We start from the raw sequence: 23290 nt of genomic DNA on the forward strand, positions 1-23290 counted from the left end.
CCCGACCCCGACCCCGACCCCCGACCCCGACCCCGACCCCGACCCGACCCCCGACCCCGACCCCGACCCCGACCCCGACCCCGACCCCGACCCCGACCCCGACCCCCGACCCCGACCCCCGACCCCCGACCCCGACCCCCGACCCCCGACCCCCGACCCCCGACCCCCGACTTTCAACTTTCGACTTTCGACTTTCGACCCCCGACCCCCGACTTTCGACTTTCGACTTTCGACTTTTATTACGGCGTCTGACTTTCATGATACATAGCAAGTCCGCGATATCATAAAATATAAAAAAATAACACTACTCTGAAGGTGAAAAAAATGGGTTATATAGGAAATTTCAAGATTGTTTTATTTTTAGTTTTTTCTTGTGTCACTATTATTAAAATTTATTCTATCAAAAAAACAACATATTCTCTTATATTCTAGTATAGTATTAAGTCATCACAATATCACAAAAAGCACTGAACCTAATTTCGCTTAATGGCTTTCTTGAATCTTGCAACAAGCCCCAGATTCATAACTCTGAACATGTAATAACCAGCAAACATAAAGAAGATATTGAAAACAATGAACACACATTCATATCCAACTGATGTCCATCTGTCTCTAGAATAATTGATGTTGACAGTTTCAAGGTATTCATCTGCAACCCTCCACTTGCAATACTGACAACTCGCTGTTGCATCAGGGTTGTTGATGTACCCACCATTTGATTCAAGATAATCTTGCATATACTGACCACAGGTTAAACCACTTGGCGGATTTAAAATGTTAAACTCCGCTGGCTTACATGTCACTTTACTATCATGAAGAACATTTGACAATAATCCTTGCATAAAATATGTCAAAGCTAAAAAAGAGTTTAGTCACAGTAGCAACAAATCTTATAACATAATAAAAAGACTTACGTGAAATCCTGTTCATAAATTGCCAAAAATGAGGAATAAGACGAAACGGTTGAAAGATTCCACAAAAAGACAAAATCATGGAAACTAACATCGCAGTGATGATATTAGCTGTCGAAGCATCAGGCGAAAAGGTCGTAATTGCCAAGCCAAACGATGTGAGAAACAATGAATATAAAATGCAGTACACAAAAAAGAAGTAACCTGATAAAATATTAGCTCCGCACAAAACCGACAAAGAAAAAAACGTATGACATACCAGCAGCTTCAGTAGAACGATTAAAATTAATTGGCCAGTAGTAGCAGAAGTAGAACAAAGTTGAAAACAGAACATTGTAAGGAACTTCAGCAAGAAACAAACCAAGCATCATACAACTCCAGTGGTATGTGTTGGAAGGGCTTTCACGAACTTCATAAATTTCTCTAAACACAATCGCTCTAGGCTGGAGCTGATTGATATTTGGCACTCCGACAATAATGGATAAAAACACACCAAAAAGAAGATTTTGTACACCGGCAAGCGAGAAATCTGAATTCCAAAATGAAAATCCTTGAAACAATCCTGAACTGATTAAAAGTAAAAACTTGGCCATAATATAATCTGGCGCCCGCCAATATTGCTTATAGGTGCGAATCGTTACCGCAGATGCCTGAGTGAACCAGTTGACAGCAAACGTTCCGCTAAACTTTATTGATACCTCTTGCGAAGGCAGGATGCCAAGTTCCTCGTGCAGATCATTAATTTCCTTTGATAGATAGGAAAATTTTTTTGAAGATGTCCATATGTCATGCCAGTCATAATTAGTATTTGCCGTCGCACCGGCACCGATGCAGTTTAAGATGTACTCAGCCGGGTTTTCATCTGCACCACATTGGGGCGCACCATTGCTTTCAAAATAATTAATCAATTCTGAAGAATTCTTACCAATATTGCCAAAATACACCGTCTTGCCGCCCTTTTTCAATAGCAATAATTTATCAAATTGTTCAAATAGCGTAGCAGAAGGCTGGTGAATAGTGCAAAGAATTGATTGCCCCGCATCAGCGAGTCGCTTCAACAGTTGCACGATTGCCCATGCAGATTGAGAATCCAAACCAGACGTTGGCTCATCCAAAAAGAGAAGTAAAGAAGGTTTAGACGCCAATTCCACGCCAATGGATAATTTTTTGCGTTGTTCCACATTCAAACCTTGTCCAAGACGTCCAACCACAGCTTCTGCGTATTCTTCCATGGAAAGCATCTTAATAACCTTCTCAACATAATCGTATTTTTCCTGGACGGGAACCGATTGAGGTTGACGGAGAAGAGCTGCAAATCTTAAAGATTCACGAACCGTAGACTCGGGGACGTGCAAATCCTGTTGTTGAACGTAACCGGTTCGGCGTTTAAACCCAGGATTAAGTGGTTTCCCATCAACAAACATATCACCAGAAATCACGCCAACATTAATTCTTTGAGCAAGATTATTCAGTAACGTAGTCTTTCCTGCTCCAGATTCTCCCATTAAAGCTGTCAACGTTCCAGGCTTTGTATAACCTTGAATATCACATAACAGTTGACGATCTTCTCCATTCGGTAATGTAACAGTATAGTTTAAATGTTGCCAAGAAAAAACTTCTTTCATTTTCAAAGAATCATCAGTTCCGTCATCTGAGTCGGTAAAGGTAGCATCTTTTTCGTCGCTAGCTTCCGAGTTTGCAATTTCAACTTCGTCAGAATCCAAATGCTTGGGAATGTCCTTTCGACGATAAAGTAACACGTCGCCATTATTTCCTTGTAGCCCTGTAAATTCACTTCCAATCATATACATGAAAATAAAAAAAATTGCAAAACCGATAATAATTCCAAAATTTCGCCAAGCATGGCTCCATGTGAAACTAAATGAGTCTGAAAGATAATTGTCACCAAGAACATAATGCGAACCCTGTCGTGATCCTGTAGCAGCACATACTTGATTGATGATCGACACGTTCTCATAACTTTGGCCAGTTGGAATTAGATTAGCTGTACAATCAAGTTCAGTGCCATGAAACTCGCCGGACATCAGAGCCTCAAAACCATAAGCAATAGGGTTAAGGTAAAATAACCAACCAAACCAAGGGTGCATGAGAGCTTTAGGAATCAACTGATATTTAGTTAGTTTAGCACAAAATCAATGTTTCCTTACTTACATAACCAGCGTAAATAAAAACAATCATAACCCCTAAACCGGCAACAGCATTTGCAATTTCGATTGTTGGAGAAAATGAAGAAATCATTTGAAAAAACGTCGTCATGGCAAATGTCACGAATTGCACAATAAGCATGAAAAAAAAGAATTGACCTGGCTTGCGATTTAAGTTTGAAATAAAATAAAGAATCAAGTCAAACAAAATCATTGCTACAAACTTGACAGGGAAAGTAGAAAAAATAAAAGATAGTGCTTCAGCCGCAGGATGATAAAATGCAAAGCGTTTATGTTTTTGAACAATCTCACGTTGAGGATAGAGCATGGCCATTTCAGCCACGGCATTCAATGTGAAAAAAAGAAGAGAAAAGAAAAGAACACCTCCGCGCGAGAACGATCCATTGTAAGTATCTGCCATGTCATAGAACAGGGAACCAATAATAAGAGCTTGCACAACAGATGAAACAAAGGTAGCGATAAGATAAGCCGGATCGCCTCGCTGACGTTGAACACCGCGTCTGGTCAGAATTCCAACTTGTTTCCAAAATGGAAGCGCATATGGCGAGTTTTTGGTGTGAAATAAACTTGACCGCTCCTGATCTATAGAATCATGCAAGTTGTTTAAGGCTTGAGGATCAAAATTCTTTCTGTATTGTTCGACTTCGGTAAGCATTTCAACATATTCATCCGATGCTTTCCAATATGCTTCAAACTGAGCAGCAGTTTGAGGAACCTGGCCTTTAAACCCTGACCTTACGAATCGACCAGCTGGATCAGTGACTGCAGTCAAAAACTCTGCCGTAGTCTGGCGAGGTTGGCATTCATATCCCATTCGCTCAAAATACGCACGAGCTTTATGAATACTTCCAAAATAAATCTGTTTTCCAGAGTATAATACTGTGACTTTATCAAAAAGTTGGTAAATATTTTCGCCAGCCTGATAGATGGCAACCAATGCAGTATTTTTAAGTAAATTTGTGGTTGTTCTTAAAATGTGAGCATATTCTAAAGCTGTTGAAGCATCAAGACCACGAGTCGAATTATCCCACGAAATCAATTTGGCACGGCCAGCAAAGACTTCTGCAAGAGACACGCGTTTGCGCTCACCACCAGAAACTCCGCGAAAGTAGTCGTTACCGACGATTGTATTGAACGTATGAGATAAGCCAAAAATTGTTCCAAGAATATTACGAAAATCTTTGATGTACTGTTCTCGTGAAATATTGCCGGCCCTTACAACAGGAGCCTTCGTGTCGATTGCGAACGAAAGAGTCTGATCAACGTTAAGAGTGGGGAAATGTATATCTGATTCGGCAGAAAACAAAACGTCACCCTTGAAGCGACGCTTCATGGTAAATTGGTCAACACCGTCATAAGATATTTCGCCATTGACTGATACAAAACTATCAATTTCACCTGCGATAGAGCGTAGAAATGTTGAACAGCCAGCACCGGGACGACCAAGGACCTAAATGGTTAGTAATTATGCAACCCAATTACAAAAAAACCGTGGCCAACTTACCAGTAGCATCTCTCCCTTATTCACGACGCCGTTAAAATCTTCAATAAGATTTCTGACTTTCTTATTGCGAACTGACTTGATGGCTTCTCTGATTCTGAATGGCGCACTAAGTAACTCGCCTAAGGTGAACAATGAGGTAGTCGCGACATCGACGCCGACTACAGTCAGGCTTTTAAACATTACGCCAATCGATCTGTCTTTGATTCCGTCCCTTGAGTTGGCATTGTTGGCATTTCGCAGCACTTTCTCGAGCTTAAAATCCTCTGCATCAAGGTCGTCTGAAGCTTGGCCCGCGGAGCGATTAGAGAGTACTCTGGACAACGATTCAAGCCTTTCCAATTCATGAGTAGCAATTTGATGGATTTGTTCCCGGTTGAAGGATTCAAGAACATCATCGTCCTGAGACTCGAGCTGGTTTGGAGAAGCCATAACGATTGAACGCGGTACTTTGACCAGAATGCACGCAAGCCATTGTACTTAAGTACTCAACCATGTATCCCGGTAGTGGCAGTGGCGTTTGAAATTTTCAGCACCATTTTCCGAGATGGTGTTCAACAATGACCATCAATGGCATATAACGTTTATTTGAGCAGACGGACAAAATTGGCCTTGCACAACGAATCCTTCTTTTAACAACCGCAAGCCAGGGGTTCAACCTTAATTACATGCCGAAAACGCCCCGGGCCGGGAACTCGGTAATTCGGCCCGTCTCATGTAAGCGGCAGGGCGAAATATCCCATTGATGGGACGATGCCACGCACGTGACCGTCGCCGCTTGTTATGTAAGCGGTTTTTAGTCTACTAACTAGTTGTGCGTCTCTATACATGTTCATGAAAATGAACAAATTATTAGACACGCCAATTCAAAATTTTCCTTTTCTTCTCAGATCTAATATCAATGTTGATGGAGTTGCGATTCGGGTGTGATTTATCCAATTATCTCGTTTCTGGAACCCAATCGTTGGACATGTCTCACTGTGGTTCAAAAAGTTTAGCTATGGATCAAATGTTGCCCTATAGCTGTCTTCAGCACGGCATGATTATTACCCCATTTATGGTGCTAAGTTGTGTAATTTGCAATTCTGCTCTAAATGATGCTTTTTACGACAGTTTGAGGTATAACTACGTAATGTGAATATGTTGTGAACTTGTCTTAATTTTATTTTTTGTTTTTTGGCTTTTATGTTTTTAAAAATTAATTGACTATTACGAATTTAATGTTCAACTATGTCTGGAAAAACAGTGTCATCGTGGTTGTACTTACTTATTCACAATGCACTTCTATTACCAGCATCGAATTATAAACCATTTACATGATAAAAATGTTCTATACATTATTCTGTATTGTAAAACTTTGATTTTTTTTTTTTTTTTTTTGGCAGTCGAACCGTTTGTTGATTTCAATATTGAAAATCATTAACCTAACCCGATGAAGCTTATTTAGGTTTTAGGCTGGCAAAGATTTTTATTTGAATCAAAAAAAATTATACATCACGACGAAAACATCAGATTCAACTCTTCACCATTACACGGCACCGATATTTTTTTTTTTGAAAGTTTGAAATTTTTTCAAGCAATGTTGGAACAACAAGTTTTTAAAAAAATATCTAAACGCAAACAAAGAGCAGACAATTTTCGGACTGCAGCCAGGAAAGGAGAGAAATATGTTAAGCAAAAAGCACCAGAGGAAGAAATCAAGGTTATAAAAGCACAAAAGGAACAAGCCAGAAAGGAGAAAGAAATTAAAAAAGAAAAGAAGGAACAAGAACGGAAAAAAGAACAACTTCGATCTGATGCTGAAACTGAATCATTAAAAAGTCGCAAGCGAAAAGCTGAAACTACCGAGTCACAAGTGGAAACCAAAAAGCCAAAAATGCAAGAACCAACAGTAGACACGAAGATTAAAGGTGCAAGGTTTATTGTTTTTGTGGGCAATCTTCCGTACAGTGCTACTCAGGAATTATTAAACGAACACCTTGCCGCATGCAAGCCCGATGTGATTAGAATTCCGACGGATAAAAAAACCGGCAGAGTGAAAGGATTTGCGTTTGCAGAATTTATTGGCTCTGATGCGTCCAAGCGAATGAAAGCTTGCTTAAGACTTCACCATACTGACTATGGCGGAAGACGAATCAATATCGAACTCACCGCTGGCGGTGGCGGCAAGGGTGAATCAAGACAGCAAAAGCTTAAAGAAAAGAATGAGAAACTTGAAGAAGAGCGAAGTCAACTTAAGCAAGCCAGTGTTGTAAAATCTAGAGAAAAGGCAAACGTTCAATCAAATAACAAAACACCAGAGTCAGCAGAATCATTTGTTCATCCATCTAGAATGACAAGGATCAACTAATGTACTTTTTATAAGCAAATCGGGGTTTTTTTTTTTTGGAAAAAAAAAGGCCGGTGTTTTGTTGCTGTTGTTGTTTTTCTTTGCTTTTCAGATTTGGTTTGCATGTCAAAAGGTGTTTCGATCGTACTCTGTTATTTCTCTCGGACTTTGGTTTTTTTTGTGTTTTCTTTGTATATTACCGATATATTTTCAATCTATAGAGCTCAGAACCAAATATAAAACTGTGGCGCAAAATTATGCGCAAGAAACTAAAAAAACTACGAGTAGGATAAATCAATGAAAATAAAACAAACCACCATGCTGCTACATAAAGAAACTAACGCAAACGAGCAGATGTGGCAGTAATGAAAGTAGTTCTAAGTTAATTTATCAGTGTTATTAATAAAAAAAAAGAAATATAAAAAATAAACTTAACAATATACCAAAAATAACGGCATAAACAAAAACTCCCAAAAAATCATGAAACTAAACCATAACAGAAAATAAAAATATTTTAAAGGACAAATTGCAAACAAGCTTGCCAAAAAACAAAAAAAAAAAAAGAACACTGTGTATAATGCTTTGTTTTGTTTTATAATATGACACATTTCTTCTGTTTCTTTACTGGCGCTGCTGGCATGAGAACCGCTCTTATGGCTTCATCAAATACAGCTTTTAAACCCTTTTGTGTCAAGGCCGAACATTCCAGGTACCGAACCGCATGAATGTCCTTTGCCATTTGCAGGCCTTGCGGGTACGTAATTGGGGTCATTCTTTTTTCTCGTAATTTATCAATTGTTTCCTTGTCTTCTCTAAGATCTAATTTTGTCCCGACAAGAATGATGGGAGTATTGGGAGCATGATGTGAAATTTCTGGGTACCACTGCAGCAAACAAATTAGTTATCAAGCCATAAATTTTTAAAGATCACCTAAAAACAAAAAAAAAAACACGTACTTTTGTTCGAACATTTTCCAACGAGGGAGGGCTGACCAGTGAAAAGCAAATAAGGAAAACACCGGTTTGTGGGTACGATAATGGGCGCAACCGATCATAATCTTCTTGACCTGCCGTATCCCATAATCCCAAGTTTATTGGCTTTGAATCAACCATGACGTTTGCGGAGTAATTATCAAATCTGATTCCAATCAGTCAGTATCATGACATTAAAAAATTTTTTTTTTCTTTTTTTTTTTTTTTTTTAAGAACGTACACGGTGGGGATGTATTCCCCTGGGAATGCATTTGTCGTATAACTTATAAGAAGACAAGTCTTGCCAACGGCACTAATTTATAGTCAGTATACGATAAAAAAAAAATAGATAAGCAAACACTTTTCTTACCCATCACCGGTAACCACACATTTGATACTCTGCATTGTGGTTGTAAAGAACGTCCAGAACTGGGGCCACAAATAAATCAAACTGAATTATATAAACAAAAAGGGGACCGTGACACACAAAGAAAGAAAATCAGATTATTAAAAAAAATCTTAATTTAACACAATTTAAAGCGTCTAATTTAGCAATTCTAAATACTATAACTAATAACTAATCACTGATCTATTATGTCTATATACGAGAAAGGGGGGCGAGCGTGAACAATTATTCCAATTCATTTAATTAAACGACTTTTCGGGGGCGCAACTGCGGGTCAACTTACGAATCACATAGTAGTTAACTATTAAATTTGCAAATTGTTGATTGTATAATACCTAACCGTTAGTTACGCAATTTATTATTTACTTAAATACTAGGTCTATATTATAAATCATCAAGGTCTTTAAATTCTTTTTCGCCAACCAAATGTCGGGAAAAATTTCGTACAAAGTTCATGTACGGCCACAAAGGGCCGGAGAAGTCCATGTCGTACCACAAGTTCACGCTGCAACACAGCCCGTCGTCATCAGCGACCTGAGATACCTTATGATACCACAAGGCTGGCAAATAAAGTATGTCTCCAGGATTGAGAACGACTTCAAGTATTCGGCAGTTTTGTCCCCATTCATCCTTGTCCTTCTTGTCGATATGGTCGCGACTGTTGCCGTCTGGGTCCATGGTAGGCCATGGCACTTTGCCTGCTTCTTCATCTCGCTTGATTTCAAATCCGCAGTCGGTCTTAACGTATGTTGCTTGCTCAAGCATGGTCTCTTTAATTATTTTTTTTCAAAGAAAAAAAGTCAGGATATTATGCAAACTCTATTTGATTCATTGAATACCTTTCACGCAAATATGTTCAACCGGAGCAATAAGCTTAAATATTTTCTTTCCCAATATTTGAACATGCAGATTTTCGTAATGATCTGGGGTATAATAACAATAAATAAAGTATTAACTAAACAAGATCTGTTGAACGGCTTTGAAATTACCTTTGTGAAGACTTGTGATACTTTCGCCACCACCAATCCATATATTCACGGCTTCTGGATTACTACCTGTCTAGTAAGTTAACATTCTCTTTCTTTAACGAAAAAAAAAAAAAAATATGTGAAGTGAGGTTAAGCAAAGATTACCTAACGCTTCACTGGCCCATGGTATGCCCATTTCCACGTCGTCAGCCAGTTGTGGGAATTCGGTTGCCATGTTGTTGTTTTGTGATTGCATGTAGTATACCGTGCTATCGTTGGGATCCAATAACTTGCACATGAAGTCTTCGAATTTCATGAGGCTCATGTGTGGTTGCACAAACACTTTGCCGTCCAGAGGAGCATCTGCGTTGCTGAAAATGATGATTAGACCTGTACTGACTGTGATATTTAAACCTGTACTGACCCTAGAGGTGTCTCTGTTACCGGGATTATGGCATCTTTCATGGCAGAGAGAAGGTATTTCCTTGACCACCGGTGATCTGAGTTGGCATCTAACGCCGGCCATTGAAACGCAGATGCTTTAAATTAATTTACATACATTAACCACCTTGCACCTTGCACCTTGCAGGGTGCCACCATGTATCATATACCAGGTAATGACTATATTACTTCAACTTACCAGCATAAACAATTGGCTGGTTTGAATTTACTTGACGTAAAAACTGAACCGCAGTCGGCACCGTGTTGACGACGGGCACAAAGTTGGGTGACAGATCATGATGCAGCCTAATGGCTGATTTAAGTAACCTGGTCAATTCTTGATTAGAATCCATCCAATCTTCAGTGATTTTTTGGTTTATGAAATTTTTATTTTTTTTTTTATTTTTTTTAAATTTTCAGATTGGCTGCTTATTATTATTGCAACTACCAATAATTAAAGGCTAACTTTCAATCTTAATTCGGTAAACCAAAAAAGGCGTTATTTTTAAATCGCATCACTACCCTTATATATATTTTATTTATCTGCGTGAATTGTTTTCCTCAAAAACAGAAAAAAAAAAGTACGAGTTTAATAAACCAGAGGCCATACTTATCATCATTTGTGTACGTGATGGCTGGTTTGACGACAGCTTCGGCAACCGGTACACAGCCATCATCGACCGAGTTCGCTGGTCCGGATACCGGTACCAGGGCGACGACATCAACCACTATCGCAGCTGGTTCTGGATTCAATGAATTGGATCAAGAACGAATCAAGGCAATATTAAATTCGGACGTGAGTGGATTTAATGTTAACAGAACAAAGCAATAGTTGGAAAATAGGAAAAAATGCTGATATTATTGTCTCGAAAGGTCGGAGTCAACATTCTTTTGAAACGACTCAAGCAAAGCATCGTGTCAGGAAGGGTATGTGTCTTAAAACTTTTGACAAGTCAATGATCTATGGGACATATTCATGTGCGATATTAACAATAAATAGGATTACGCTGCTTTTCTGAAACGTCGAGCGTCGCTTGAAGAAGAACATGCACAGTGTAAGTACATTTTTTCATAATTCACCAAGTACTAAAATAAAGCTAATATTTTTTGCCTTTTTCTTTTTTTTTTTTTAATCAGCATTGAAAAGGTTAGTTCGATCGTCTCAAGAAGCCATCCGTAAGCCAGACGGTCGCCAGGATTCATTTTCTTCTCATTTCGACGAGGCCACACGCGTGCATGAGCAATTGGCCGAACACAGCAATAAGTTTGCAAGTGAGTTAAATAAAATGTACGACGACTTATCAGATCTTTGCAAATCCACGGAAAAGGCGAGAAAAGTACTTAAAGAAACCGGATTACGAAACGAGAAGAATGTTATTGATGCCGAGCAGGCGGCTGAAAAAGTACGTGTTTAAAATTCAGTGTTTGTGAGATTGATTTAACTAACCAACGTCTTTTTATTTAGACTAAAGGAAAATACGATTCATTATGTGATGAATTTGATCGGGTTAGAATTGGAGATCCGAGCAAGCGCAGCGTGGGGTTGAAATTTAAGAGTAACAAAACTGGACCTCAGCATGAAGAAGAATTGCACAAGAAAGTATTAGCTGCGGATGCAGACTACAAATTGAAAGTTCAAACTGCTAAAAACTTGTTAAACGATTTGTTGAAAATTCTTCGACCGGATACAGTCAGGCAATTGCGGAATTTGCTTGCCTCGTTCGATGCCGGGCTTGCCTTGCATTTTCAACGTTACTCAAACATCAGCGAGGTGTTGAGTCTTAGTAATGGATTGACCGTTTCTCCGATGAAGAAGGGTAGCGTCATTCGTAAGATAATCCCACTGGCTTTTTTTTTTTTTTTTTTTTTTCCTGTGCATGTACTAAATCGTCTCTTGTATAGCACGAAGTTTGACTCAGATTGCAAATGAGGTCGATAATGATCATGATACTTATGAATTTATTTTAAAACAAGGATCTGGTGCGGTTCTTCGCAGGCCAGAAATTGAATATAAACAACACAAGGTACGAATTGTCTTTTGCTGTTAGAGATTTAAAAGACATTAACAGGTTATGGTTAGGCCCTGGCGGAATCGTATAAGCGTTCTCCGTCGAGATCGACCTTGACGTCGACCGGATCAGCAAAAACTACAGCAAGGCAGATTCCGCCATCTAGAGCGAATGAACAACAGGCCAGACCGTCAGCAGCCGTTGCCACTGCTGCTGTGGCGACCGGAGTGGCAGCAGTTAATGCGACGCCTTCATTAAAAGGGCAGACTTCGTCGTATACGACTCAATCGAGATTGAGTGAAGAAAACCAATTGAGCGGATCTTCTATTCCGGTTGTGCCGGTACCATTAGCCACGCAGACGTCCTTTTCCGAGGCCGCTATACCTTCGCAGGCGTCAACCGGTCTGCAACAGTATAACGGAGAATCAAATGGCGGTGGTGGAGGTAATGGTGCAATCAGAAGTCACATTTTTGGCGTGCCCTTAGATTTTTTGATGGAACAAGAACGGTCACGATTAAATATTGAGACTGTGGTGGCACCGGTGATTGTCATCAAATGTATTGAAGCCATTGACAAATTCGGGTTGGATACGGAAGGCATTTACAGGGTTAACGGGACGGCATCAGAAATTGAATATTTGCAAAACGTGTTTGAAACTGGGGATCCGTTTTTGGTTGACTTTGGCAATCGATCAACGTTTCATAACGACGTGCACGCGGTGGCATCGTTACTCAAGTTATACTTCAGGGAACTACCCAATCCGTTGTTGACATCTGAAATGTACAGTGACATGGTGAGCGCGTCCAAGATTGCGGATGATAATAATCGCAGGGATGCGTTGCATTTATTAATTAATGACCTGCCGGATGCCAATTATACAACGTTAAAATATCTGGTTTTCCATTTGTACCGAGTGCAAGACCGGTTTGCTGCCAATCGCATGTCAATCACTAACTTGGCAGTTGTTTGGGGGCCATCATTATTAGGTGGCAATGCAAGAGATGCGCAAGCTCATGGGGTTATTGTGGAGACGATTTTGGCGAATTGTTATTCAATCTTTGATCCGGATTAAACGAAGCCGACAAGAAATGATGTGGGATTAATAGGCATATATGAGAGCAATTGAAAAAAAAAAAAAAAAAAGGGCGAAGGAAAAAAGAGAATGAAACGTAATTGTGTATACGTATAATGTATATGAATATGAATATAAATATTATGTATATTGTACAAATTTAGACAGCCGTAGGCTTAGGAGCGAAAGACAGGCGGGTAGTGACTGCGCCAGATGAGGGCGCGCCACCGCCGGACAAAACGGTTGCGAAATTGCTTTTGGGCAACAAAACCTGTGCGTATGGTTAGCGAGAAACAACATGAATCAAATGACTTGCTGATGGTAAAAACATACGTCCATGTAGCAGACCAAGAGTCCGGAAATTGACAAGCTATGAAATGTTAGCAACTGAAGAACACAGGGACTCAGGGGAGAGGCGTACATAATTTTGATCCAACCTGGCTGAGCAGGTTGTGAATCTTCAGTTTCGTTAAGCCATGATTGGATGGCTACAAGTAATGCAGACCAGCCAACTAACCTAAAAAAAACATGGGGTATTAGACACATTATCCACGGATAATACGGCCGCAAGCAATTGATTACTTGTTTCTAGACATTCAATTAGCATTTAATTTTTTATAAGCGTTTACTTTCAATTGCAAAATACTTGAGAAATAATGCCACCATGGGCAACGTGGTTGATAACAGAGCAGACACGTCTTCCTTCTTTTTGGGCTCCACGGGGGCGTAGCTATTAATATGACGCACACGGTTAACATCAAACCCAATATTAAAAATTTGTAAACAAGACTGTATTATGGTCTCATACGGCACAACAAGATTGGCTCTCTTTTTAGAACTTGATGAGGTTGACATGATTAATGGTTTTTTTTATTTGCAGGACTTGTACGGCGAACAAATAAAAATGAATTTGATTTTTGAATTACAAATTACAAATTATGTAATGAACTTGGGCCAATAAATGTTGGGTTATATCGGACAAGCGATTTGGACGCCAACCATGTATTGAAAATGTATATTAGATAAAAAATTGAAGTCTAATTAAATTATTGTCAATATTTTTTCTTATTATTATATTCGTAATGTGCAGTCACCAAGATTGTTTACTCTTTAAACGTTGACAATGAACTAATTTAAGTTGAAGTTACTCTTTTTTTTTGTTGGTGGAGAGATAGGAACCAGGCCGGGTAAAAATGGGGGCGGCGGGCCGGCCATCAGAAAATCCTGGTCACTTTTTTTTGTTTGTTCATATGCAAACGATTTGAACACTTTTTATAACAAGGCGCCAAACGAAAGAATACATCTAATAGAATAATGGTGTTGATTAAAATGTTAAGCTCGCTCTGCCGGCCTGCAGTGATTCAAAGTGGCATGAGGGCAAGCATGCGATATGGCGGTAGCGTGCGGCAGATTGCGATTGCAGTGGAGAATCATGATGACGCAGGTTCAAAGGTTGTCAAGAAGAACGGCGGAGTTTTGGAACGAGCTGTTAATGCATCAGCACCACGTAATGACTGGACTAGGGAAGAGATTGCAGAGATTTACGACTCGCCTCTTTTGGAACTTGTTTATAACGCGGTAGGTTGGATATATATATATTATTTACATTTGAAGAATATTGACCGAGGGTTGTTTTCACGTGGTTGCAGAGCACGGTGCATAGAAAGTATCATGATGCCAGTCAGGTTCAGTTGTGCACGTTGCTGAGCATCAAGACGGGCGGATGCAGTGAGGATTGCTCGTACTGCGCCCAGTCGAGCCGGTACGACACGGGATTGAAGGCGTCCAAGTTGGTAACGCTGGGATCTGTGCTTAAAGCGGCACGCGAGGCACGAGATAACGGGTCGACTCGGTTTTGCATGGGAGCAGCATGGCGCGACATGAAAGGCCGCAAGTCGAACTTGCGAGACATTAAGGAAATGATACAGGAAGTGCGGGGCATGGGACTGGAAGTGTGCGTGACGTTGGGCATGGTGGATGACAAGCAAGCGGCCGAGCTCAAGGACGCCGGCCTGACGGCTTATAACCACAACGTGGATACGTCGCGCGAGTTTTACGGCAACGTGATCACGACGCGGTCGTACGACGAGCGACTAAACACAATCTCGAACGTGAACCAGGCCGGCATCAGCGTGTGTTCGGGCGGGATCCTGGGCCTGGGCGAGTCCAAGGCCGACCACGTTGGGCTGGTGCACACGCTGGCCACGCTGCCTTCGCACCCGGAGAGCGTGCCGATCAACACGCTGGTGCCGATTCCGGGCACGCCGTTGGGCGACAACAAGCCGATCGAGTACAAGAGCGTGCTGCGGACGATCGCGACGGCACGGATCGTGATGCCGCACACGATCGTGCGGATTGCGGCCGGGCGCATCACGCTGACGGACGATCAGCAGGGCATGTGCTTCATGGCCGGAGCCAACGCAATTTTCACTGGCGACAAGATGCTGACGACGGACTGCACGCCGTGGGACGTGGACAAGGCGCTGCTGGAAGGATGGGGGTTGCGGCCGATGCGCAGCTTTGAGCGCCAGGCGCCGGCGGACCTGCACATTAGCGCGAACGAGCATACGGTGGAGCAGGCGGTGGAGCAGGCGGTGGAGCAGGTGGTTGCTACGGAGGCCAAGGTGTGAAGATTGTATAGGGACGACGTGCAATGTGCAGTAATGTAGCCAAGTTACGTAACGCATGACAAAATATGTATTGCTAGAGTATCATGTGCAGACGTGGATGACAACATGGCAACCAAAATGCAAACGCAATATGGTCCCCGTGGGCCCACATGGCAGATGCACGGCTGGCCCGGCCCGGCGCGGTCACGTGCGCGTGGGCGTGAGCGGCTGCGGCCCCCAAGCAGGCCCAGGGCTAGGGCGCAGCAGCCCAAGGCTCTTCGGCCGCAGCCGCAATTATTATGTGCGACCCGTCTTCCCATTTTTTTCTCCTTCGTTTTCTTCCTTGGTTCACGCACTCTTTTACCTCCACTCCTCAAGTGTTTCTTACCGCAAGCCCGTATTTACTCCATTTTGGTAGGTTTGTGCTCGATCGCTTTTGTTTCAAGATTTCAGCTTCCTCGTCGACCGACAAAAGACGCCCACCGTCCAATCGCTACCTTGTCATCGTCATTGCAAGTGATCAGCGCTTGAAACCTGTCCTGCTTGTGACGCCCATCGTTTCCGCCGATCAACCATCCACCACTTGAATCTGTCACTCGTTTATTCATAGCTTTCAACTTTTCCGTCTGGCTGCACCGTGGACTATCGCAACGCCAACCCAACGCCAACGATTTCTTCACCACATCTACATAACATCAACAAAACCATGCATTCACTATCTGGTCTCTTTTTTCTCGTTCTTCTTTCTCTTTTACTCGTGAATGCTCTCGAACTCGACGAAGCTCCAGGTTGGTTTTAATTATCTTTGTTCTATTATATTTTATCCATGCTTGCTAACTAACTTGCATTTAGCGTGCTACGAGCCATGCATTCAAAACACAAAAATTATCTCCGACTGTAGCCAGTCTGACGTCGAATGTTTTTGCAAAGATGAAATTTATCAAAATGTACATTCACTCCCAACTTTTTTTTTTTTTTTTTTTAATACTAATATTTTCCCTTGTTTTAGGCTCTTTACGGTTGCTTATACTCTCAATGCTCTTCCAAGGACGTTGCGTTTGCTCAAAATCTGGCAGACTCGTCCTGTGTTAGATTTAACATCCAACCTGGTGCAAACCCACATCTGGCCAAACGCAACTCGTTTAACGACATTTCCAACCATGCTTTGCAGTCTTCTTCGTTTGCACCAATCAGGCAGTCTTCTTCTGTACTTATTAGACGGTCTTCTTCCGCCTTTGGCTCCTTGTCATCTTCTGCATTCCCAATAGCGTCTGCTGCTCATGTTGCTGCTGCTGCTCCAACTTACGTGCAAGCTCCTGCTGAGGCTAAGCATATCGTTAAACGCATGGAATCATATGGTCTTAACCAATGCGGTCAGTCTTGCTTCTATTCCAAGCTGCTGGTGGCTGGCTGCAGTCCAACAGATTTGTCGTGCGTGTGCTCGTCGGCTTACTTCAATGCCGTCACTGATTGTCTTGTCGATCAATGCTACGACCAAATTCCATTAGCTTTCAAGGTCAGACCTGAATTATGCCAATGAAATTTGACCCGTTTATAGTTTATGACTTTTTTGAAGACTTTCCGGATTTGTTTTTTTTTCATTTTTTTTTTATTATTTTTCACATTTATATTTTACTTATGGATTTGGGCCTAACAAAGTACCATTGGGTTAATTTTAGTTTCTTTTTTTTTTTTTTTTTTTTCTCACTTGTATTTAGTTCTTGTTTTTTGTTTTTTAGGTGTTTTTATTTTTTTATGGCGACAGCGTCTCTTGCTTGAAATTGTTGTGTTGTGTTTTTTTTTTTATTTCTATTTCAAAATTCGGGGGTTTACTTTTTCAGACGCGTGATTTTATCGAACAAAACTATCCTTAATTGGCTATAATTATTATTATTTTTATTTTTATTATTATTCTTTTTTTTGCTCGTTTATTCAATCGTCGTCGAGTTAAGCCGAGGCATAATATGAATTAGTTCACGACCTCAAGTCAGATGAGACTTTACATCGATCATTCCTGAAAAGAGCATAACATAATAAATTTCGAATGGGAAAGTTGCTTGACGGTTAATAGCCATTCATGGATGAGGCATGGTTTGCTTACATTTTGAATTTTTTTTTATATTCTTATTATTTTGGTTTTTCTTGACACTCACACCTTCATAATTGCATAGAGAAGGTATACAATTTATTATGACAACAAGGCGTCGTTGAAATTGAAATTTAGTTTATTGTTTAATGAATGAGAGATGCATGCGTTCCTGCAAATATTGCTTGTGAAAAAGACGAGGCCAGCATTTGTTTTGCATAACCATGATCAACAAATTTATTACGTTGTCAGACATGCATAACCATGAATATCGCCTGGCAGCCTGATCCTCACTTAAATCACATGGAATGCATGAACTGTTTATGTAATGCAATACCATAAATGCAAACCAATTAATGCGCTCGGTAGTTATTTCCTTTCCCATGACTGTGAAGTATTTTAGCCAAGATGAGTATGACATGACATGCTCGTGGCATTCCAACGCAATTTTTAAATATTTAGTTTAACGTATCTTGCAAATAAAAAAAAAAAAAAAAATGGGACTTAATTGCCAAGACGCATACTTTCCTTTTACGCTTGCGCCGCGTCTTTTTAAACTTTTAACCCCTTTGTTTATTTTTTTTTTTTCTTCGTTTTCGTTTTTAATTGCACCGTATACCAGTATGACGTGGGTACCTTGGCTAACAAGCAAATCACATAAGCTATAACATGCTATTGCAAGATATATTACTACACGATAATATTGCATATAACAAAGACCAAGACCACACGGGTAATGAAAGAAAGGAAAAAAAAAAGAATGGCAAAAAGCAAAATTTTAGATTTGCATTCCGCCGGAATGCATGGAAATTAAAACATCGTGAAAAGAAATTACAGGGGTACACTGACACGTCCACGTCCTGCATATATTATAATTGTAACGTCCAAGTTGGATGCAAACACGAACCTAGTATTATCGTATAGTTAGTTTTGTTGGTTACAAAGTATACGCTATCTAAAGACGCTAAACGACGTGCACACCGCCACAGAGGCTGCAGCGCCACAACTATATATGGCCTATTTTAGGCTCGAGTTATATAACCGTCATGTTTTTTGTGCTCTTTTTAAAGCATATTAACTCCTTCCTTGTCTACATGCAATACTGACGGTGTAATTCTCGCGTATGAATAAATTGCCGCAGATTAATACGTTATATATCAGGTCGAATACTATTATAAGGTTCATTTTGCACATCCTGATGACATGGTTGCTTCTTGCTGCCATATCCGGCTTTGAATTGAAACACCTCGGACCACTCTTGCAGCGTATAGTAGTTTCTCGTAGCCCATCATACTAAACTTAACGTAGGTCAATTAAGGCACCATAACATTACAATAAAATCATTTCTTTTCCAAAAAAACCCGTTCTTACAACTAAAATTAATTCCTCTGGCATGTGCGAGCAGTGTGTTCAGATACTTCGGCGCATGCTACTTCGCCCTCGGCGGAGCCTGTTGTTCGTGACCACCAATTTCCCTCGGCAAAATCTTGCGCCGACTGCTCATTTACATGCATTTGATTTAAAACATTTCGTCTTTCCCTCCTATAAACGTGTTCTTTTAGTTTCTCCTGGCGCCTGCTTGGGGGCACGGTTGGCCTCTCGAAGCGTCTTAAACGTCAGACCTCACAAGGGCTGCCTTTCGCACTTATTGCAATCTGATCTATAGCATTAAAAATTGGTATTCAAGAATTACCTTGATGAGATGCAATTCCATTTTAATAAAATCAGACTGTAAATCGGCCTCTGTCGCGTTCGACGGCGTCCGGGAGACTCAAACGTGGGTACAGACAATCAGAGAGCTGGGCGGTGTAGGAGTCCATGGCCTTCACATCTAGCTTCGATAAATCCGGTTTCAGGTTGAATAGCAATAAGCTAGCTCCTTGTGGCGTGACAAGCAGAATGTCAATTAAAATGGCAAATCCAGTCCAGGTAACGTCTCGTTGTTGGTACATCCGTTCTTGGTAAGTTTCCCGACCCAATTCGCGTAGAAGCTTGCTCTCCGTGTACCAACTGACAAGGTGGTAGACACCCTTTAACCAGATAAACGACAGAACGCACCCGACCATCCCGCACTCATTCCGTCGATCACCGTTGCCCATTTGGTTACCTGGTTGGACTATCTTTGCTCTGCCACGTCTTTTGACGCATGAAACAACTATCGCAAAGCTTGCCTCGTTCAAGTTGTAAAGATGCGCGTCCTGAATGCCATACTTGGTCCTCATATTTTCTAGTCGTATGAGTAATTTGCACCGTGAGCCCTGCATAAATCTGAGATATACTCCTTCAAAGAGTTAGTTCTGTTCTAGCTTTGTCGGTTTCTTCGAATTGGGGCGGCAATCTTGTCGACCGCGTCTGCACACTCTTGAGACGCCATAGATCTTTCAGCTGCTAGTTTTTATAACCTGAATAGCCAATAAATACGCGACTTTCATTTGATGACGATTCCATCTTTTGTTTCGGAACAGAAATGCTGCTGTAAAAATCACAAGTGTTGGATTTCCCCACGTTGAACATAATTACATTCCGAATATTACGTAATTAAATTTTAGTTAACAAAGTTAATTTGATAAATAATTTCATTTGCAAGAACGGCAAGCAGATTTTGTTATTTTATTTTGTTTTAAGGTGACTCATGTTGTGTTGTAACATCCTACGTTCATGACGACAAGGACGATACCGGGGCGTTTTATTTTATATTCTTATAAACAATGCTAAAAATTAATTACAAGTGCAACAACTGTGTGCGCGAAAACAATGCTCATGTATTATTTAACGTCGCAACCAACATGTCGTTTTGACTCGAAAACAATTTGCCTTGCTTTGCTTTCCAATTTTTTAAACATATTTTGTACGTACAAAGGGTATGGACTGAGCGGCACGAACGTCATTGCCAAAAATGCTTGTAGCTAAAAGGCGCACGAAACTCTAATCGAATAATGACTCGGAGCGCGACCTTTTGATATCAACCTGTCAATCTACTTTGGCACTTCATCCTTCAACAAAACAAAAAGCTACAATCATGAGCGACCAACCTAATGGCCCTATCACTTCATCTGGCACAGCGTCACTACCTTCCCGGGCTACCATTGACGGCCACTATACGTCGCGCATGCCCCTAGAGCCTTCCCACGCAGGTTCGAGTTGGAAGCATCTCGGAGGTGAGGAGAACAGCCACCTATAGGCATATATGCTTAGAGGTGCCTGTATCGACCAGCAGGAGTAGAGGGAGACCGTAGAGGATCTTAGCAAGACGAACGACCCTTTCTGTTACACCGTCCTCTCTGGTCCACGAGATGACCCAAAATCGGAACCTGTTGGTCAAATGTCGTATCTCAATATTGTGCCAAGTCACCGAAGAATTGAGATTGGAAGTATCATTTTTGGCGAACAGCTCAAGCAAACCCGGGCTGCAACTGAAGCCTTCTACCTGATCATCAAGCATGCGTTTGAGGACCTTGGATATCTGAGAGTTGAGTGGAAAGCCAATCATCTAAACAAATCTAGTCTTGCAGCTGCTGAGCGCCTGGGATTTGTTTTTGAGGGCATTTTTAGGTAACTTGATAGAATTATTACCTCAAAGAAGTGAGTGACACTAATGCTTCATCAGGAAGCATATGATCTTTAAGGGAAGGCGTCGAGATACTGCATGGCTCAGCATTACTGATGATGATTGGCCTCTTGTCAAGAAAGCCTTCGAGCTTTGGCTGAGTGAGGACAACTTTGACAAAGACGGCAAGCAGATCAAGTCCTTAAAAGATATTAGGCAAGTCTTTGCGAAAGAACAAAACTGATAGACATGAAAAGCCGGAAACAGCTTCATACAGGTTCTAGAGATAGAAACGGGAACAATGGTAACATAACGAGTACCGGACGACTTAGACCCCGTGCGCGTAATTGTGATTATTGTCGGATGTAGTCTTGATACGTGTTAATGGGCTTCAATCTTCTAGCTACTAGCCTAGTTACGTAGCACGGTACTAGGTACGTTGTAATTGAAAGTCTCTATGATTAGCAACACGAAAACCTTAATCACTATAGACCATTTTGTCCGAGAACTGTCCCTTAAGTATTACCGTAGTTTTATTACTGCTGTATCTTAGATTAAGCTGGTATCTTTGAGGGTAGCTAGCTTTTTAATCTTTGCGAGGCTTTACCTGAGACATATCTTCACTTCTGCTTTTTGTTCGGCGATCATGATTGTTATAGTTAGTATATCCTTCCTTGCTTAGATAGTACAACGCATATTGACGAATAAATACAAAAAGATCCTTCTTCTTCCAACAGTTGTTATGTCGCTTGTTGGCAGTCGCGCAAGTTAGCTTTGTAGGTTGCCCACTCAGGGTTGTGAGCGGTAGAATTGGTCAGAGCGTGTCGGCAGTAGCAATTATGTCACATTAACACTATTCTTACATGGGTTGCCATGTTTATAACGTTTCTGCTAAGCAGAATTAAACGAGTTTTCTTCAAGTTGATAAGTTTTATAACTTCTTTTTTTTTTTTTGTTGTTGTTGTTGTTGCCGTAAGGACACGATACGTGAATATTTGTTATTGATATTTGTATGCAAATACCGATTACGATACGATACGATAAAAATAAAAAAATAATAGTCAGTACGTGACTTCATTTACGATAAACATTTTTGCCAGATTTGTATAATAATATTTTTTTGGTGATAGTCATACTTAAATAGAAAATACGGTTACTATACGAATAAGCCCAAAGTCTTACAAATAACTATACAAATATAGGAAGGATACGTCTGTATAGTAAATTCGTAATCGTGTCCAACCTTACCCGTGAACTGGGCATACAAGGCAACGTTCATTTTTAGGCATTACTTTCTCCGTATACCTCAAGCGTATCATCCGCTCGTTAACATTTATTGACTCGCAAAATTAATTAATGTATCGATTGTCATTTCTTGATTAACTTCTACACTCTAAATGGAATGAATAAAAAAAATTATAGTTAACAATATAAATAATCAGGGGAACATTTGCGAAAAGTGTAAAAACGCACGGAGCCCTTTTTTCCTATTGTGTTTACATATTGCCAGAGCAACAAAAACAATAAACAGTTTCCCTTCCTCATGCATCACCTTCATCCACGCAAAATAATGGTACGCATATTCAATTCAAAACACAAGTATCGCGCTCAAGTTTTTTTTTTTTTTTTTTTTTTTTTTTTGAGGGAATCAGCGGGCTTCATGCGCTTTCCGGCAAGCTTTGCACATATGTACTCGAAGTATGCATCGAATTCGGGGATATCTTGAAAATGTGCCAATCTCAATTACAAACAATAAAGGAGATAAAGAGTTTTAAAATAACTCTGAGAAATGTCAGAATAGTACCAACTATTGGTATGAATTTAATTTCTCCGAAATGTCTAAAAAAGGATAACAACTATGATATCTGGACGAAAACAGAAGAAGATTTTGCAGTTTTAGCTAAGGATAGTAGACAGTTATATCAATTCGGTAGATACATAAACGGTCATCTAACATTAAACCAGCCTAAAAAGATTACGGGTGTAACAAAATCAGCATTTGCAGCACAAGATGACACCAAAACAAAAACAGATCTGCTGCTCCTACACAATACATATGGGCATCACAATTTCCAAAGTCTCAAAAATCAAATCACATCAGGTAGTCCTCGGTGCCGAAAGAGAAACGTGCGTCCTCTTGAAGTCAGTGATTTGGGCAAGAGAGCCTTGGCTGGTGATGAGGCAGTCATCTGGGAGATGGTCCGGTTGAGGAGAGCCTATGCGTAGTGTCCCAGGCCCAGGGACAGTAGATGG

At 40.7% G+C, this 23290-nt stretch overlaps 10 protein-coding genes across 10 annotated transcripts; 6 read left to right on the forward strand and 4 right to left on the reverse strand.

The window, feature by feature from the left end:
• Positions 1–357: 357 nt before the first annotated feature.
• Positions 358–5184, reverse strand: V1514DRAFT_338993 (ABC-2 type transporter-domain-containing protein). Its single transcript, XM_066928909.1, has 5 exons — positions 4602–5184; positions 3084–4547; positions 1171–3037; positions 915–1115; positions 358–856 (listed from the first exon to the last, which is right to left on the reverse strand). Exons 1-5 carry the CDS (start codon positions 5028–5030, stop codon positions 474–476), a joined length of 4344 nt encoding a protein of 1447 aa, XP_066780671.1. The 5' UTR covers positions 5031–5184; the 3' UTR covers positions 358–473.
• Positions 5185–6093: 909 nt separating this feature from the next.
• Positions 6094–7210, forward strand: V1514DRAFT_338996 (uncharacterized protein). The gene has a single exon (XM_066928910.1). It carries the CDS (start codon positions 6178–6180, stop codon positions 6946–6948), a length of 771 nt encoding a protein of 256 aa, XP_066780672.1. The 5' UTR covers positions 6094–6177; the 3' UTR covers positions 6949–7210.
• V1514DRAFT_338998 (P-loop containing nucleoside triphosphate hydrolase protein) lies at positions 7150–8505 on the reverse strand. Its single transcript, XM_066928911.1, has 4 exons — positions 8269–8505; positions 8140–8211; positions 7884–8064; positions 7150–7810 (listed from the first exon to the last, which is right to left on the reverse strand). The coding sequence occupies exons 1-4, from the start codon at positions 8301–8303 to the stop codon at positions 7520–7522; spliced, it is 579 nt and encodes a 192-aa protein (XP_066780673.1). The 5' UTR covers positions 8304–8505; the 3' UTR covers positions 7150–7519.
• Positions 8506–8643: 138 nt separating this feature from the next.
• Positions 8644–10227, reverse strand: V1514DRAFT_339000 (phospholipase A2). Its single transcript, XM_066928912.1, has 6 exons — positions 9913–10227; positions 9697–9811; positions 9438–9643; positions 9294–9359; positions 9144–9227; positions 8644–9074 (listed from the first exon to the last, which is right to left on the reverse strand). Exons 1-6 carry the CDS (start codon positions 10064–10066, stop codon positions 8689–8691), a joined length of 1011 nt encoding a protein of 336 aa, XP_066780674.1. The 5' UTR covers positions 10067–10227; the 3' UTR covers positions 8644–8688.
• On the forward strand, positions 10072–12950 carry V1514DRAFT_339008 (uncharacterized protein). The gene is made up of 7 exons (XM_066928913.1): positions 10072–10509; positions 10587–10640; positions 10714–10768; positions 10851–11116; positions 11179–11542; positions 11616–11737; positions 11794–12950. The coding sequence occupies exons 1-7, from the start codon at positions 10345–10347 to the stop codon at positions 12793–12795; spliced, it is 2028 nt and encodes a 675-aa protein (XP_066780675.1). The 5' UTR covers positions 10072–10344; the 3' UTR covers positions 12796–12950.
• V1514DRAFT_339012 (uncharacterized protein) lies at positions 12917–13740 on the reverse strand. The gene is made up of 6 exons (XM_066928914.1): positions 13604–13740; positions 13442–13525; positions 13378–13383; positions 13217–13312; positions 13129–13165; positions 12917–13066 (listed from the first exon to the last, which is right to left on the reverse strand). The coding sequence occupies exons 1-6, from the start codon at positions 13648–13650 to the stop codon at positions 12956–12958; spliced, it is 381 nt and encodes a 126-aa protein (XP_066780676.1). The 5' UTR covers positions 13651–13740; the 3' UTR covers positions 12917–12955.
• Positions 13741–14050: 310 nt separating this feature from the next.
• V1514DRAFT_339014 (uncharacterized protein) lies at positions 14051–15539 on the forward strand. Its single transcript, XM_066928915.1, has 2 exons — positions 14051–14373; positions 14445–15539. Exons 1-2 carry the CDS (start codon positions 14110–14112, stop codon positions 15423–15425), a joined length of 1245 nt encoding a protein of 414 aa, XP_066780677.1. The 5' UTR covers positions 14051–14109; the 3' UTR covers positions 15426–15539.
• Positions 15540–15966: 427 nt separating this feature from the next.
• V1514DRAFT_233494 (uncharacterized protein) lies at positions 15967–17287 on the forward strand. The gene is made up of 3 exons (XM_066924741.1): positions 15967–16192; positions 16257–16351; positions 16414–17287. Exons 1-3 carry the CDS (start codon positions 16111–16113, stop codon positions 16942–16944), a joined length of 708 nt encoding a protein of 235 aa, XP_066780678.1. The 5' UTR covers positions 15967–16110; the 3' UTR covers positions 16945–17287.
• A 3222-nt stretch (positions 17288–20509) lies between these two features.
• Positions 20510–21281, forward strand: V1514DRAFT_322794 (acyl-CoA N-acyltransferase; the record flags this gene model as incomplete). The annotated part of the gene is made up of 3 exons (XM_066926139.1): positions 20510–20648; positions 20727–21042; positions 21098–21281. 3 exons carry the CDS (start codon positions 20510–20512, stop codon positions 21279–21281), a joined length of 639 nt encoding a protein of 212 aa, XP_066780679.1.
• Positions 21282–22513: 1232 nt separating this feature from the next.
• On the forward strand, positions 22514–23285 carry V1514DRAFT_339027 (uncharacterized protein). Its single transcript, XM_066928916.1, has 2 exons — positions 22514–22649; positions 22682–23285. The coding sequence occupies exons 1-2, from the start codon at positions 22581–22583 to the stop codon at positions 23261–23263; spliced, it is 651 nt and encodes a 216-aa protein (XP_066780680.1). The 5' UTR covers positions 22514–22580; the 3' UTR covers positions 23264–23285.
• Positions 23286–23290: the final 5 nt, after the last annotated feature.

The sequence above is a fragment of the Lipomyces japonicus genome (assembly GCF_038497905.1).
Source record: "Lipomyces japonicus strain CBS 7319 unplaced genomic scaffold V1514scaffold_89, whole genome shotgun sequence".
Classification (NCBI taxonomy): Eukaryota; Fungi; Ascomycota; class Lipomycetes; order Lipomycetales; family Lipomycetaceae; genus Lipomyces; species Lipomyces japonicus.